This window comes from Dermochelys coriacea, chromosome 5 (assembly GCF_009764565.3).
Source record: "Dermochelys coriacea isolate rDerCor1 chromosome 5, rDerCor1.pri.v4, whole genome shotgun sequence".
In the NCBI taxonomy this organism is placed as follows: Eukaryota; Metazoa; Chordata; order Testudines; family Dermochelyidae; genus Dermochelys; species Dermochelys coriacea.
Window position 1 is genome coordinate 82576834 of NC_050072.1, and position 14458 is coordinate 82591291.

General features: G+C 42.2%; 1 protein-coding gene across 1 annotated transcript in view; it reads right to left on the reverse strand.

Annotated features, from left to right (window-relative positions):
• FBN2 (fibrillin 2) overlaps nucleotides 1-14458 on the reverse strand; it is a 247169-nt gene that overhangs the window by 185407 nt on the left and 47304 nt on the right. Inside the window, exons 6-7 of the mRNA XM_038402837.2 lie at nucleotides 13270-13467; nucleotides 780-905 (exon numbers count right to left, since the gene is read on the reverse strand). Of these exons, the coding sequence (XP_038258765.1) occupies nucleotides 780-905; nucleotides 13270-13467 (324 nt within the window). The remainder of the gene's footprint in view (nucleotides 1-779; nucleotides 906-13269; nucleotides 13468-14458) is intronic.

Genomic DNA, 14458 nt, shown 5'->3' on the forward strand with positions numbered 1-14458 from the left:
CATAATGCAGCATGGACATGATTGTGTAACACCAACAGACCCCAGTCGTCGGCAGGCGGGGTCGAACAGTTTTCCATTACATTGCTTTGAAACGTCAAAAGGTGTTTGCTTTTAGCCAATCAACGTGTTCACCAAGTAAGCAAACTCTATTTGTAGAATACCAACAATGTTTGAGTCTGAATTGGATTGGTAAATTAAAGCAAAAATTAAACTGCACTGCACTAAAAGTATGTAATCTTCTTTGGGACTTGTAAGTACCCACCCACTTCTTTAATAGAAACTCTACATAGTATCAAATCAGCTGTTACTATGAACACTAGGTTGATATTAGTAGATATCCATTAAAACTAGAATATTTCGAACTTTAAAAAAAAATCATGATAATACAATTTCTTCCAAATGCTGTACATTCAGTCTTTTCACTTCAATTTTTTTAAATTTTGGAACCGAATTATTTTCTGCTTTATTCAGTTTGTCAGGTAAACTGCCAAACTATCTAGTAGAAAGTATGAAGAACAAGGCAGATGCATATGATGTGATGAGCCCAATGAGGATGACAAAGCACAGCACAAATACAACCGGTAGAGCCTCTCTACATCAAACACAGCTAAAATGCTGTGTAGTAAAACCCAGACTTTTGCAAACTTTTTTTCTCTTTTTACCAGAAATGCTCCAATCATGATCCACTGTACAAGTCTCTAAAACCACACCACAAAGAGACACTTTACTCTGAGTCAATGATAACCATTTAGGAATGTTCTCAGACACTATACACTTACCTTCACATTTCTGAGTTGCCTCATTCTGTCTGTGACCAGCAGGACACTTGCATTCATATGAGCCAACTGTATTAATGCAGTTTCCTCCTGAACAGACCCCTGGTATAGCCTGGCACTCATCAACATCTATCAAGAGAAAACAGTAGTTTGCTTGAAATCAGACATTGCTTGAATTACAGCTGTGATAAACAGACGGACAGTTCCGTCTTTGAAAGTATTCTGAAAAATAACCATTATTTGCATTACCACACTTCTGCATCTTGTCATGAATTTGGAGACCACTTTGTCTGGCATTGACCCTTACCCATGCTTTATTCCCCTTTCCCCTAAGCTATACATTGTGATATATTAGATTAAGCATGCAACATTCAGGGCCTGCTAGATTTGACAGACTTGTTAGTGTGGAACTCCACAGTTATTAAATTGTACTTTTATATAAATTTACTCTATTTTCATTCTTCCTTTGCAGTTCATCTATAGTAGATTTCTACTGTGCTTTAACATGCACTATTTCCAATTTAAATTGTGTTTTCTGCCCAACTTCATTACAACATAGTTCAAAAAACATATATCCTGACAGTGAAATACGAGAACCAACATCATGCCCATAATTTTAGTCATTACAAGCTCATTCACTGCAAAATGAGGCCAAGTGGGCAAAACCCTTGCTTTTTTTAAAAAAAATTATTTACAGTATACACAATAAGGTATGAGCCAAGAACTTTTCAAAAACATTCATTACAATGCTATACTTTTAAAGTGCAATAGTCCCACACATGTAAAGCATTTTCCATATAGACAAAAACATCCTGTATTTCTGTAGATTACTATCAGCACAGCCCCAATGACTGAATTTGTTACTGCTAGATCAGAGGAGTAGTTAAAATAATACAGAGTAACTTACAGAGATCTCTCTGAACTAACCACTGTAGGCCAGAGCCATATAGAGGAACTCTTTGTATCAAACAGGGGTTGGGGGAGAGTAGGGAAAGCAGGCTTCAGGCTAATACATGATGTATACATTCAGATACTTAGTCTCTCATAAGCTCTCACAGCTCTCCTTTCAAAAGTTCATTTAAACTACAGCTCTATGAAATTTTGCAGTTGTATGTTTATTAATTCTTTCACAATAAACAATTTGATTAAGTGCCCAAAGGCTCCACTCCACTTCTGTGAACTCTGGGGAGTCAAAACCTGCAGATCCTAGCTGTGTGGAGGCATTTCCATTACATGGTACCTTTGTTTCCAAAAATCTCAGACACTCCTCTATGGGAGCTCAAAAGACATCCATATTTGTGGGTTCACAGAAGGCATGCTCTTCCCCAGCTCCTTGCTGATAGAGCAATGAAAAGGAAACTGAGTCCAAACCCATGTTGTTTCCTAGCCCATATGTGGGTATACCCCACATACAGGAGAATAGAACACTTAGTGATTATAAAAGACGTTGGAATTGAAAAACAAACTCCTTTATTATTTCAAAAAAACAGATAAGCAGTTGTAAAAGCTGTGCAAATTTCTTCACTCTACATCAGCAAAGTACTATACACCAGCCTTGTTCAAGTTCAAAAGTTAGAGGTATTCCTTTGTCTACAGTCATAGATTAAGGTCAGATACCCACAGTTGGCTTTAGCATATTTGGATGGGCCTGCCCTGCCCTGTCTCTCTGACTCTCATCACTCCACTATGCAAAGGACTGGTTTTAGGATTTTGACAAGAGCATTTGAGATAATCCTTTTTGTCACAATTAATCTTCATACTACCACCAGCCTCCTTTTCTGTAGATGTGGAGCCCAGATGCTCCTACTACTTATCAATGTTTTTAAAATATCAAGGACAATTTTCCATACAAGCCATAACAATGAGGGTCAGTAGGCCTCCAGGCACCAAAGAGCTTTATGTGCATTGGGGTGAGTTTTAGATTACGCCTTCAATTATTTAAATATAGAATTCAGAGTAGCCAGTAATATTAAAAGTATGCTGTCTACTTAAAAATAACACATATCTAATATCAGAGGGGTAGCCGTGTTAGTCTGGATCTATAAAAGCGGCAAAGAGTCCTGTGGCACCTTATAGACTAACAGATGTATTGGAGCACAAGCTTTCGTGGGTGAATGCCCACTTTAACGCATGAGATCTGACGAAGTGGGCATTCACCCACGAAAGCTTATGCTCCAATACATCTATTAGTCTAAAAGGAGCCACAGGACCCTTTGCCATTTGTATCTAAAACTTCCTTTTATCTATTACTGTTAAAAGAACCCTTTAGGATTATTATAACTGAAAGGATTTGGGGGGAGGGGAAATATTTTTCACAATTTTTTTCAGTTGGTTTAATTTGCACATTAACAGCACTCAGTGCACAGTCACTTCCCTCTTTCCCATACACAGCCAGCCAGCCAGCCTCCTATTCAGTTTGTGGGAGGGGGGTTTTTAGTTTTGTTATTTTTGGTTCATGTTATTTAAATCAAGCACTAGGAAGATAAAAGTATTTTAAAAAAAGAAAAAAGTTGTTCCAAAAGCATCTACTTTTCCCTCATTCTTTCTTTCACATTGACTTCCATTTTATTTGGCTTTGACTCTCCTCTACCCCTACTCTTTCCAGTGATGCACTGCCAATATTTTAACAAAGACTCTTCCTTTCCCACCCCGCCAAAAAAAACAAAACAAAGGGGGGGAAAAAAAACCCCTCAGCCTCATGACCCCAGGTTTCTGTGTTGTTGATAGGTAGGGTGACTAATGTGGGGATCTAGTCATCTGGTTTACCATTTAAGTAAAAGCAAAAAGAAAAGGAGTACTTGTGGCACAGTTTGTCATTACCAAGAAAGGAGGCAACACTGCTTGGCAAACAAACTTATTTTAAGTACATTTGCTGGAAGTGTTTATATTTTTTTCTGTAACTGTCATGAGTTTATTTCACATAGCCATATGCAAATACATCATTTAGATTGTGGGTGTGCTGACACTCTTATAAGGGTAGGGGGTTCCAGCATATCCAGCATATGTTCCTGGGAACATTCTTTTTAAAAAAACATCACTTAGTACAATCGGATCCATTTGGAATGCAAAACTGTCCCTTCTAATTGTGAGTCCAGGGAAGTCAGACCTGGCAGGTATGATTTAGCAGTATCCAGAGAGAAGATAAGTTCCACTCATACCAAACCTACCCAGTAGCCTCCTCCAGCACATAATTATTGTATATGGCCTTTGACACTTATGCCTCAAAATGAACTTAAGATGCTGAATATAAATGCACCCTGTCAGTTATTGTTGCTTGTTTAAATTATGCTACCTCAGCAAACTTGTGGTTAAAAAGCAGATTAATTTGAAAACAGCAATATGTGAGTTTACTGGTGACCTTCACAAAGACAATCTCTGTTTGAATCTCATAAGAGTACACTTCACTGCCTTATAAGCCAAAGATATTAAGTAATTATAAATTAATTGCAGTAGCAGCAGGAAATGAATAAGTTCCAGAAACAGAAAAGGTTTCTCTCTGGCCTTGAACAAAGTTTTAGAATTCAAGTAATTCCATTAATTACTTACAACTTTAATGGTTTGGGGGAAAAATCCATTATTTTTGAAAGGGGAGAAAAGAAAGACCACCTCGGGGATGGTTATTTTACACTGCATACTGCTTTTCAAAAAAGGAAACATGTCCAATGAAGAAATATGAATACAGTCTTGCTAACTCAGGTACTGATCCTGCAAAGTCTCAATCACATGAGCTGGCTTACGTGTTCAACAACTTCTAGAAAAGATGTTAATCCAAATGTGGGGGGGTAGGTGTTATATTTTCACTATAAGGGAATTGTTTAAAATCATTTTTAATATAAAGTGAATGAATACATTAAGCATCATTGTAGTAAAAACCTAGAGTCCTAATCCTGCAAGTAGTTCTTTTTAATGGGAATAGCTCAAGTCAATGAGACTACTACTTGTATTTCACATCACACAACCCCCTCCCCACGTCCAAATAAGGGTTTTCAGAATTATGCAATTAGCCTTTTGGAATCTGGAAAGACTAGAGAGAGCAAAGTTAATACAATATATTCTTAAAATGGCTAATTCAGTGAATTACTTTCTGAATACCATTTTAAGCCAAGGGAATCATTTGTCTGCATACACTTCAATTTTGTGATCAAATAGATGGGCGGTTTAGGTGTTTTTGTTCAACCTTGTCAGCCAGGTTTAACTATGCCTCAATTTCAACATTATTCATTCCCCAACTGTTCATGCTTCTGAGGGCCAAATGAATAAAAGCATTCTTGGTGCCATAAACACAAAATTAAATGAATTATCCTTTAGACACAGTTGTAAATATCAAGAGATTCAATATGCTAAAGATTAGGTAGAATGTTTCCATGTGTTCAGGGTCTGATAATATCTGGCAAGTGAAAAAAGGTTCTTTGCTTTTTCAGACAGTTTTCTGAGTAAGTGGTAACTGCATGCAGGATTTGCATTGCTAACTTTACACATGCACCTTTGAAAACCTAGCCAACTTCGGCTTCTGTCTCTGATGAGTGGACAGTTTCTCAGCGAACCTACAGATAAAAAAAAAAAGCTTAGGGAAATGGAGGCTCTGTCAAATATACTTAAAGAAATTCTGCCAGATAGTTTAGACCAGGGGCGGGCAAACTTTTTTGCCTGAGGCTGCATCGGGTTTCAGAAATTGTATGGAGGACCAGTTAGGGGAGGCTGTACCTCCCTGAACAGCCAGGCTTGGCCCAGCCCCCCCCATCTGACCCCTCCTGCTCTGTCCCCTGACCACCCCTGGACTCCCAGCCCCTAACTGCCCCCTGGCCTCCCCATCCAAACCCCCCCTCCTTCCTGACTGCCCCCCCAGGACCTTACCCCATTCCCCCCCACACTTCCTGACCGCCCCTGGAATCCCCGCCCCAACTGCCCCCCACCACCCCATCCAACCATTCCTGACTGCCCTTCCCCCAGGACCCCGCCACATCCAACCACCTCTTCTCCCTGACCGCCCCCGGAACCCCTTCCCCCATTCACCCCCCATGTTCCCCGCCCTTTGACTGCCCCGACCCCTACCCCTACCCAAACCCCCGCCCCCTGACCACCACCCCGAACTCCCCCTCTCCCTGCCCACGCTGCCTGGAGCACCGGTGGCTGCCAGCACGGCTGCACCAGGACAGGCATCCGTGCCGCGCAGCACAGAGCACCCAATCAGGCTGGGTTCTGCAGCTGCGCTGCCCCAGGAGCTTGCAGCCCCGCCGCCCAGAGCATTGTGCTGGCAGAGCAGTGAGCTGAGGCTGCGGGGGAGATGGGATAGCTGGGGAAGGGCCAGGGGACAGCCTCCCGGGCCAGGAGCTCAGGGCCGGGCAGGACGGACCTGTGGGCCAGATGTAGCCCGCGCGCTGTAGTTTGCTCAACCTCTAGTTTAGACCCTAAATTTTGGGGAAGAAGCTTAGTTGTGTTTAGTAAAACCTTTTGTTTAAAAAAAGAAACCAAAGCCATTCTCCTGAATGTTAAATTTTAATTTAAATGAAATAGATTTTGGTTGTTTTTTAATTAACCCGGTGCTTGAGAACCACAAAGCTAAATGGCCTAGAATACAGTTGAAAAGACTAGCCTTTTCTGTGTGTCCTAGATGAGTAAAATAATGCAAAAGTAAATAATCAGAAGAAACGATGAAAATCACATTAGATTTTTTTCTTGCTTTAATAATTTAAAGTATTACCAGTTACTAGGGGTCTGACCCTGAGAGCTACGGCATTAACTTCAATGGGAGCCAGATGGAGTCCCAGGTAAGGGGACATCTATTTAAGGAGTACTTGTGGCACCTTAGAGACTAACAAATTTATTTGAGCATAAGCTTTCATGAGCTACAGCTCACTTCACGATGAAGTGAGCTGTAGCTCATGAAAGCTTATGCTCAAATAAATTTGTTAGTCTCTAAGGTGCCACAAGTACTTCTTTTCTTTTTTGCGAATACAGACTAACACAGGTGCTACTCTGAAACCTGTTATTTATTTTAAGAGAGTCACTTTAACACACAGCAGTTCTTCAGAACTGACCTATCAGGAAATTAATATCTGTTGTTTTTCATCATGAATTTAAGTTTTTATGTATTCTGCCACCTCAGATTGGATGTATTCTTACTATATCATTACTCAGCATATCATCTCCTGCAGCTCCTTCCCATTTTCATAAGAACAATGGGCTGTAGGAGGGAAGATGTTTGAGAAAACTCTTGAGATTGGATTAGCCACTCAGTAGTGGGGCAACGATGTAGGAGTTCTCTATTTCCTCTCCCTGGAGCTAAGAATCACTGTCTGAAGAGGACTAACAAATTTATTAGAGCATAAGCTCTCATGAGCTACAGCTCACTTCATCGGATGAAGTGAGCTGTAGCTTACGAAAGCTTATACTCTAATAAATTTGTTAGTCTCTAAGGTGCCACAAGTACTCCTTTTCTTTTTGCGAATACAGACTAACACGGCTGCTACTCTGAAACCTGTCTGAAGAGGAAATGGAGTAGCTAAAAAATGGACTGTTAAAGAATGTAGGGAGGAGCTGAGAAATCTTCCAGCATGGGATTCCTGCCACTACCTTGCTGTACAGCCATGTAGTAATGGCAAGAAAATATTTTCAACTAAGACTGTCTCTTGTCTGAATACTTTGGGATGAGGGACTGCCTGATCTCTTGGGAACATGATAGGTGTCATTTCTATCTTCTCCTGAATTAAATATCAGTCATAAAGCCTTTTCTTGAAACAAAAAGAACTGCTATGGGGAGATTTAACGATCTGGGTTATTTTTAATTCCTCTTTAGGTTGCCATGGTATCATTAATGAATGAATACATACATTTATAGCATTCTACTTGCTCTGCAAACATAACTGATTAATCCACAAAAAATGCCAGCCACCCAGCTGAGTACCTCTCCTAGACCTGAAAAAGAGCTCTGTATAGCTCAAAAACCTGTCACTTTCACCAACAGAAGTTGGTCCAATAAAATTATTACCTCATCCACCTTGTCTCTCTAGCCAGCCAGCTAGGCTTTTATCCCTATTTACGGGCATAAAGAAGTGAAATGAATGGCCCAAGGTCATACAAAAATAAAGGCAGGCTGCTTTATTTTACACCTCTTGTTGATTTTCCTGCTCCAACCTCAGCCTTTGGCTCCTTCACTGTGTAAATTACATCAGTTAACACCATATAATCTGGATCAGCACTTACTTCCCTGATTTTATATATATATTCGGATAGATATAGCTATAGATACAGAACTATTTGTTCTTTAAGTAAGGGTTTGCCTACATGGGGTTATTCTGGATAGCTATTCTTGATTAACTCCAGTCTTTGGAAGTGCACACCATACCTTATTCTCGTTTAATTTTCACATATAGATAAGGATAAAACTGGTTAGCAGTTCAGAAAGGCTAAAAGCTGTATATAGAAGCCTACCAGAAGTTAGTGATACAATAGTTGATACAATTTAGTAATAAGTGAGGATAGCTCCTCAGTTAGTACTCAAGCCAATTCCCTCTCCGTCTGGATGAGGGACTTTGATGTTATTCTTTGCTGCCTCATGGATCCTCATAAGGTAAATCTGTTCTCCAGATCTTCAGGCTTGGCAAGTTCTGATTTTCTTTGTTTTTTCATGTAACTTTCTCACCATGCATCCTTCCAACTCCTTCAAATTGGTTATTTGTCTAATCTGTGTCCTTATATAGTGCCCATTACATCAAAGAGCCTCTATATCATAATATCAGTTCCTAATGGTTGGTGTCCAGTTTTTCCATTAATTTTTCTTATGACATTGGCCAAATTACCTACTTAAGAGGAGAATTTAATTTCTCCATTTTTTACAATCCTTAAATAAAGCTAGAAATGGATTAGTGCTATCCTCTTCTGACGTGTGTGTGTGTGTGTGTGTGTGTGTGTGTGTGTGTCAGAAAGAGTCCTCCTGAGGCAAACAGTGGCACTCCCAATTAGAAATCACTAATCCTGTTTTATCTTTCATGCCCCCTTTCATTTCCACCCTCAACTCTCATCTTTGAGGATTTTAGCAACATATGTAAAACTTCTTTATTGCTTATGAGGATTATTTAGACTGGATTTCAGTGAATTCAATGATTTCTCAAGAAAGTTCATGTTTCTTACAGCCACTGTGTCAGGTTGAACCTCTAGGGCAGGGGTTCTCAGACTCCTCAAAGGGTTATGAGGTTATTACATAGGGGGTTGCGAGCTGTCAACCTCCACCCCAAATCCCACTTTGCCTCCAGCATCTATAATGGTGTTATATTTTTAAATATATTTATTAAAAAGTAGTGATTTAATTTATAAAGGGTTATACTCAGAGGCTTGCTATGGGAAAGCAAACCAGTACAAAAGTTTGAGAACTACTGCAGTCTAGGGTGCTCCCTAGGGGTGAGGGTGAGCACCTCTATCATCCCAGAAGTCCTTCGCTGGATGTAGACATTGAGTTGGTTTGCAGTGTGGGGTGTGGGCCTCCAGCTGTGAAGCTTGGGGAAGCAACCCTTCTAGATGCAACAGGAGTTCAAATGAAAAAGGTAAACAAAATAAAAGCAGTCCAGTCTCACCTTGCTGTTCCCTGCAAGGCAAAAGGTAAACAGTCTCTGTGCAGGGAGATGAGTTCCTAACCCCATGTGTGTCTGAGGCTTTAAAAAGGAAAACAAAGTAAAGATGATCCCTCTGCCTCTTCAAATGCTCCAGGCAGATCCAGGCAGTAGAGGCTCTTTAAGCAGCTTTCCTGTTAAGCAACTTCTACTTTGTGAAGCTAGAGAGCTTCCCTCTGAATGCCACCTGGTATTGGGCTTGAATCCTCACTTTTAAGGATCCACCCCCTTCAGGCTGGACAGGCCTCTTAGAGGTGCTGGGCAGAGGCTGACTGTGCCCACAGGAGCTCTTTAACCCCCTTTCCTGGCTGGGATGGGAAGCTGTCTCACCCCACATCATCAATAAGGCTATGTCTACATTGCAATTAAAAACCCACAGCGGGCCTGTGCTAGCTAACTTGGGCTCACAGGGCTTGAGCTAAGGGGCTCTTTAATTGCAATATAGGCATTTGAGCAAGGGCTGGAGACTGGGCTCTAGGACCCTGACCCTTAGGCACCCTGCCCCGCTGAGCCACCTCTCTGGCCAGGTTCCATGAAGCCCCTGCAGTCAGGTTCCTTGGGCCCTGGTGCACAATGCATCCTTAGAGCTTAACCCCTTCCTGCCCATGCTGTAGCCAGAGGTTACGGGCTTATGTCCATGGCCATCAGCAGCCTGGAGATGTTAGTTGCCTTTCAACATTGTGCGGGCAGGAAGGGACAATCTGCTTCCAGCCACATGGCAGGGGAAAGAAGAAATGAGCTCTACAAAGACATGGGCCAGGTCATCCCTTCCTCACCTCCTCTTCCCCTGTGACTGGAAGCAGCTCCCGTCCCTTCCCTCCCGCACAGTGCCGAAAGGCTGCTGCTGGCCACATTCTGGTGTGAACCCTGGCAGAAATCAGGGGGTGGCTGGGGGGAGGGAAGAGGCATATGACCCTGTGTGCCTCCCACACATGTTGTCTTGGGAAGATGTAGCGCCAGGTACCAGGAGAGGTGGGTCCATCCAGGAGGCCCAGCCAGGCATAGAGGGTGGAGAGCGCCGGGTCAGTCGGTCACCACCAGTGTGAGAGAGGTGTATGGAAGTATGTGTGCGTGTGTCACCTCTCCCCATGTGTGTGTGGGGTGGCGGGTAGGGATGTGTGTGTCACCTCTCCCCATGCGAACCCTAAAGCCTTAAAAATAAGAAGGTAAATAAAAAGAATCCAACTATGCAGTATTTCTTTTTAACAGGGACTCAGTCAACTTGATGTTAATTTGAATGGTTCTACTGCATATTCTGATTGATTGCCGTTGAATTCACATGAATACGAGTAATTTTATCAGGTGTCCCGTATTCAGCATGGGGAAATATGGTCACCCTAACCCTTATCCTTCTCTTTACGAAGCTAAATAGATGAGCTCCTTGAGTCTATTACTAGAAGGCAAGTTTCCTAATTCTTTAATCATTCTATTGGCTGACTGAAGTATTTATATTGGACTATTTAGAGAAAGGAGTTCTCCTTGTATAGCGGAGTGGTCACCTGCTCCAGCCCTGAAGGGGTTAAAACAGCCCTGGGAAAGGGCTGCCCCAGGGAGCCAATAGGCTAGGCTGATTGGGGAAGCAGCTGCAGCTGGGGCCACGTCCCAATCAGGCCGCAGCTGGCCCTATAAAAGGGCTGCTGGACAGTTATGGAGGGAGATGGACCTAGCTGCCTGGGAGCTCAGGGTACAGGGGCAGGGGCAGGGGCAGGGGCAGGGGCAGGGGCAGGGGCAGGGGCGAGCAGCGCAGCGCAGCGCAGCGCATCCTGACAGAAAGGCCAAAGCAGGTACTGGGCTGCAGGGAAAGGCAGCAGGTCCAAACCCTCCTTGCCAGTGATGAGTGGACTACAGACCACAGTCTGCCCCAGTGAGGGGGGGGGGGCTAGACGATGACTAGCGGTAGCCACTGAGGCAAGGTGGGGATAGAGGGTTGGGGGTTCCCTGTAGAGGGGAGACCAGAGACTGTGGGGTAGTGCAGAGGGCAGAACCCTGAGATAAGGGACACTGGGGTCTGGGAGGGACATGGGGGGCCTGAGGCAAGTGGGACATTGGCCAGCAGAGGACGCTCCAGGGCTGGAGAGCTAATTCCCAGGACAACCAGCAGAAGGCTCCGCACGGTTGAGTCATCGCTTCGCTACACCTAGTTATAACCATTCTCTCTTGTACAGTGTTAGGCATTCTCTCGGTTACATCTGGGGATCTGTCTGTACAGAGACCACTGCAACCCAATCACGTTTTCTGAAATGGCTTTGGGAAGTCATAAGACTTACAAGATACTGACGCCCACAGGCAGATCAGTGCATGTAGTTGATTTTGAGATTCCCCTCAGTAACAAATTTCCCCAATGTCTTTAATAGGCTATACCCATTTATGCTATTGTTACAAAAAGTAAAAGTGCATATAATGGTTATAAGAATCCATGAAAGAAACAGAAAGAAATCCATGTGTCGTCATCTTCTTGGTGCTGCATATTGACTGTAGGGTTTGAGGATTTCATTGGAGACATACATATTTCAGTGACAAAATCTGAAGCCCAATTCATAATCCCAAACACAGGAATAACCCTGGTTTTCCAAACGTGGTAAAGTGCCATCACTACATACTATAAGCAGAGTTGTGAAACACTTTATATTCAACGCAATAAGCAGTCGGAGTGGCTCGTCAGATTGTAACCATGCATGTATTGTAATAACAGTTGATTTCAGATCTGATAATGAATCAGACCTCACTAGCTGTGGATACTTGCTCAGACAGTCAGAAAGAGAGATTGCCTTGGGGTCCTAGAACACTGACAGCAAACAAGATCCTGTATTATTTGTGTCTTGTGGGCAAACTAGAGAAAATGTTCAGAAGTTATGTACTCTGGATAGTATTTCTGCTAACTTGGCTGCTAGGAATCCCAGGAAAGGTACTGAAACAACAGTCTATAATTCATTACATATCTCAACCTGAGACTACCACCACCTATGCAACAGAAAGGAAGTAACCTCCTAATTATTTGAAATTTCTGCTATCTTTAGCCATTTCATTCAAACTGCATGTAGCTTAAGAAGTCAATCAAAGGAAGAGACAGAGAGCAGGCAAGATAGAAGCTTTCTTGATATGTCTGCCCTCATCATATATATGAGGTCATCTGCAAGTGGAACAATCAGTCACTGATTGCTAGAGGAAAGGGATGGTGCATCAGACAAGGAGTCTGACAGGACTTCTCAGTTCTTAGGCCATTCTTTACCAGTCAAAGCACAGGGGGCTACTGCCCATTAACAAAGCAATGTTCCTGGTACCACATCTGCTAATGCACTCTTCAGCCTTTGCACCCAACTGATTGACAAACCACCAGTGGCTCCAACTACAAGATCTGTGTGTCCCCAAGGTTGTGCAAATAGGTATTTAAATAATTAATAAATAGCAAAGATAAAGAACCACCATTTTTACAGAGCAAACTGCTCAACAGTAACAGAGGCCATCAGGTCTTTTTTCAAGACATAACTCAAAGTACATGGGCATTTTTACTTTAATCAAAGGCCAGAGTAAGAGACTCAGGTTCAGTAACTAACATTATACCATGGCTGGTGGATGTGAGAGACGGCCCCTGTATGTCTCTCATTATGTTCTTTTGGCTTGTATTTTCCCCCCCCCCATACCTTTAGTTTCATTATTAGGTGCATGTATCCCAGCTAAAACTTTGGCGTTTCCAGGATTATTAGAACTTTGTGAATAACAGCAATCAATTTTTCTGTGTTTATTATTTCTGAGATTCATGGAATCTCAATCTATGAAATAATAAACACTGCACAAAAACAACAGTAATTTGGTTTTAGGTGGATATGAGCTTTTCTAGACAACATTCACGATGCAGTAACCATGCACAGCCAAACCAAAAAGCTTACCTTGGCACGCTCCATTGCGGATGTTAGGAATGAAGCCACGACGACAGGGCTGAGGCTGGGCAGGACACATCTCACAAGGATGGCCCCACGCACGTCCAATGGTTGCACAACAAAGAGTCTTCGTGCAAACAATGCCAGTCAGCTGGCCCTGACACATCTGGTTGTTGACCTGAGTGAAACAGGGGCCTGTTCTATAATCTGGAAAAGAAGAATGGAAAAATGGAATGTCTGATGCAAACACGTTGCCTCAATCAACTGACCCACATAGCACAGAGGGAACAAACTTTTTTCCAACATATCAATGTAAAGAAAATATCAGCAGATCTTTTGACATTTAAATCATGGTCTTCTATGCAGATGTAATAGGAAATCTTCCACAAGAAGCACTAATTTTTGTAAAAATAAATAAATGCCAGTTCAAGATTTTAGCTATTATTGAGAGAGATGCTGGAAGATGAAGGGAGCAGTAATGCTCCTCTGCCATGTACATTGGTCAAACTGGACAGTATCTACGCAAAAGAATAAATGGATACAAATCAGACATCAAGAACTATAACATTCAAAAACCAGTCGGAGAACACTTCAATCTTTCTGGTCACTCGATTACAGACCTAAGAGTGGCTATTCTTCAACAAAAAAAACTTCAAAAACAGACTCCAATGAGAGACTGCTGAATTGAAATTAATTTGCAAACTGGATATAATTAACTTAGGCTTCAATAGAGACTGGGAGTGGATGGGTCATTACACAAAATGAAACTATTTTCCCATGTTATTTCCCCCCTCCCCAGTTCCTCAGACGTTCTTGTCAACTGCTGGAAATGGCCCACCTTGATTATCACTACAAAAGGTTTTCTTCCTCCCCAACTTCCCCCTCCTGCTGGTAATAGCTCATCTTAAGTGATCACTCTCCTTACAGTGTGTATGATAATACCCATTGTTTCATGTTCTCTGTGTATATAAATCATCTCCCCACTGTATTTTCCACTGAATGCATCCGATGAAGTGAGCTGTAGCTCACGAAAGCTTATGCTCAAATAAATGTTAGTCTCTAAGGTGCCACAAGTACTTCTTTTCTTTCATCCCCCAAAACTGAGCTTTTAGATCAAATGAAAATCAGCTATAAAATTAGTACTGTAATATATGAAAAGCTAAAAATAAAAAAAAATTTAACTCCTGGGAGATCTGGT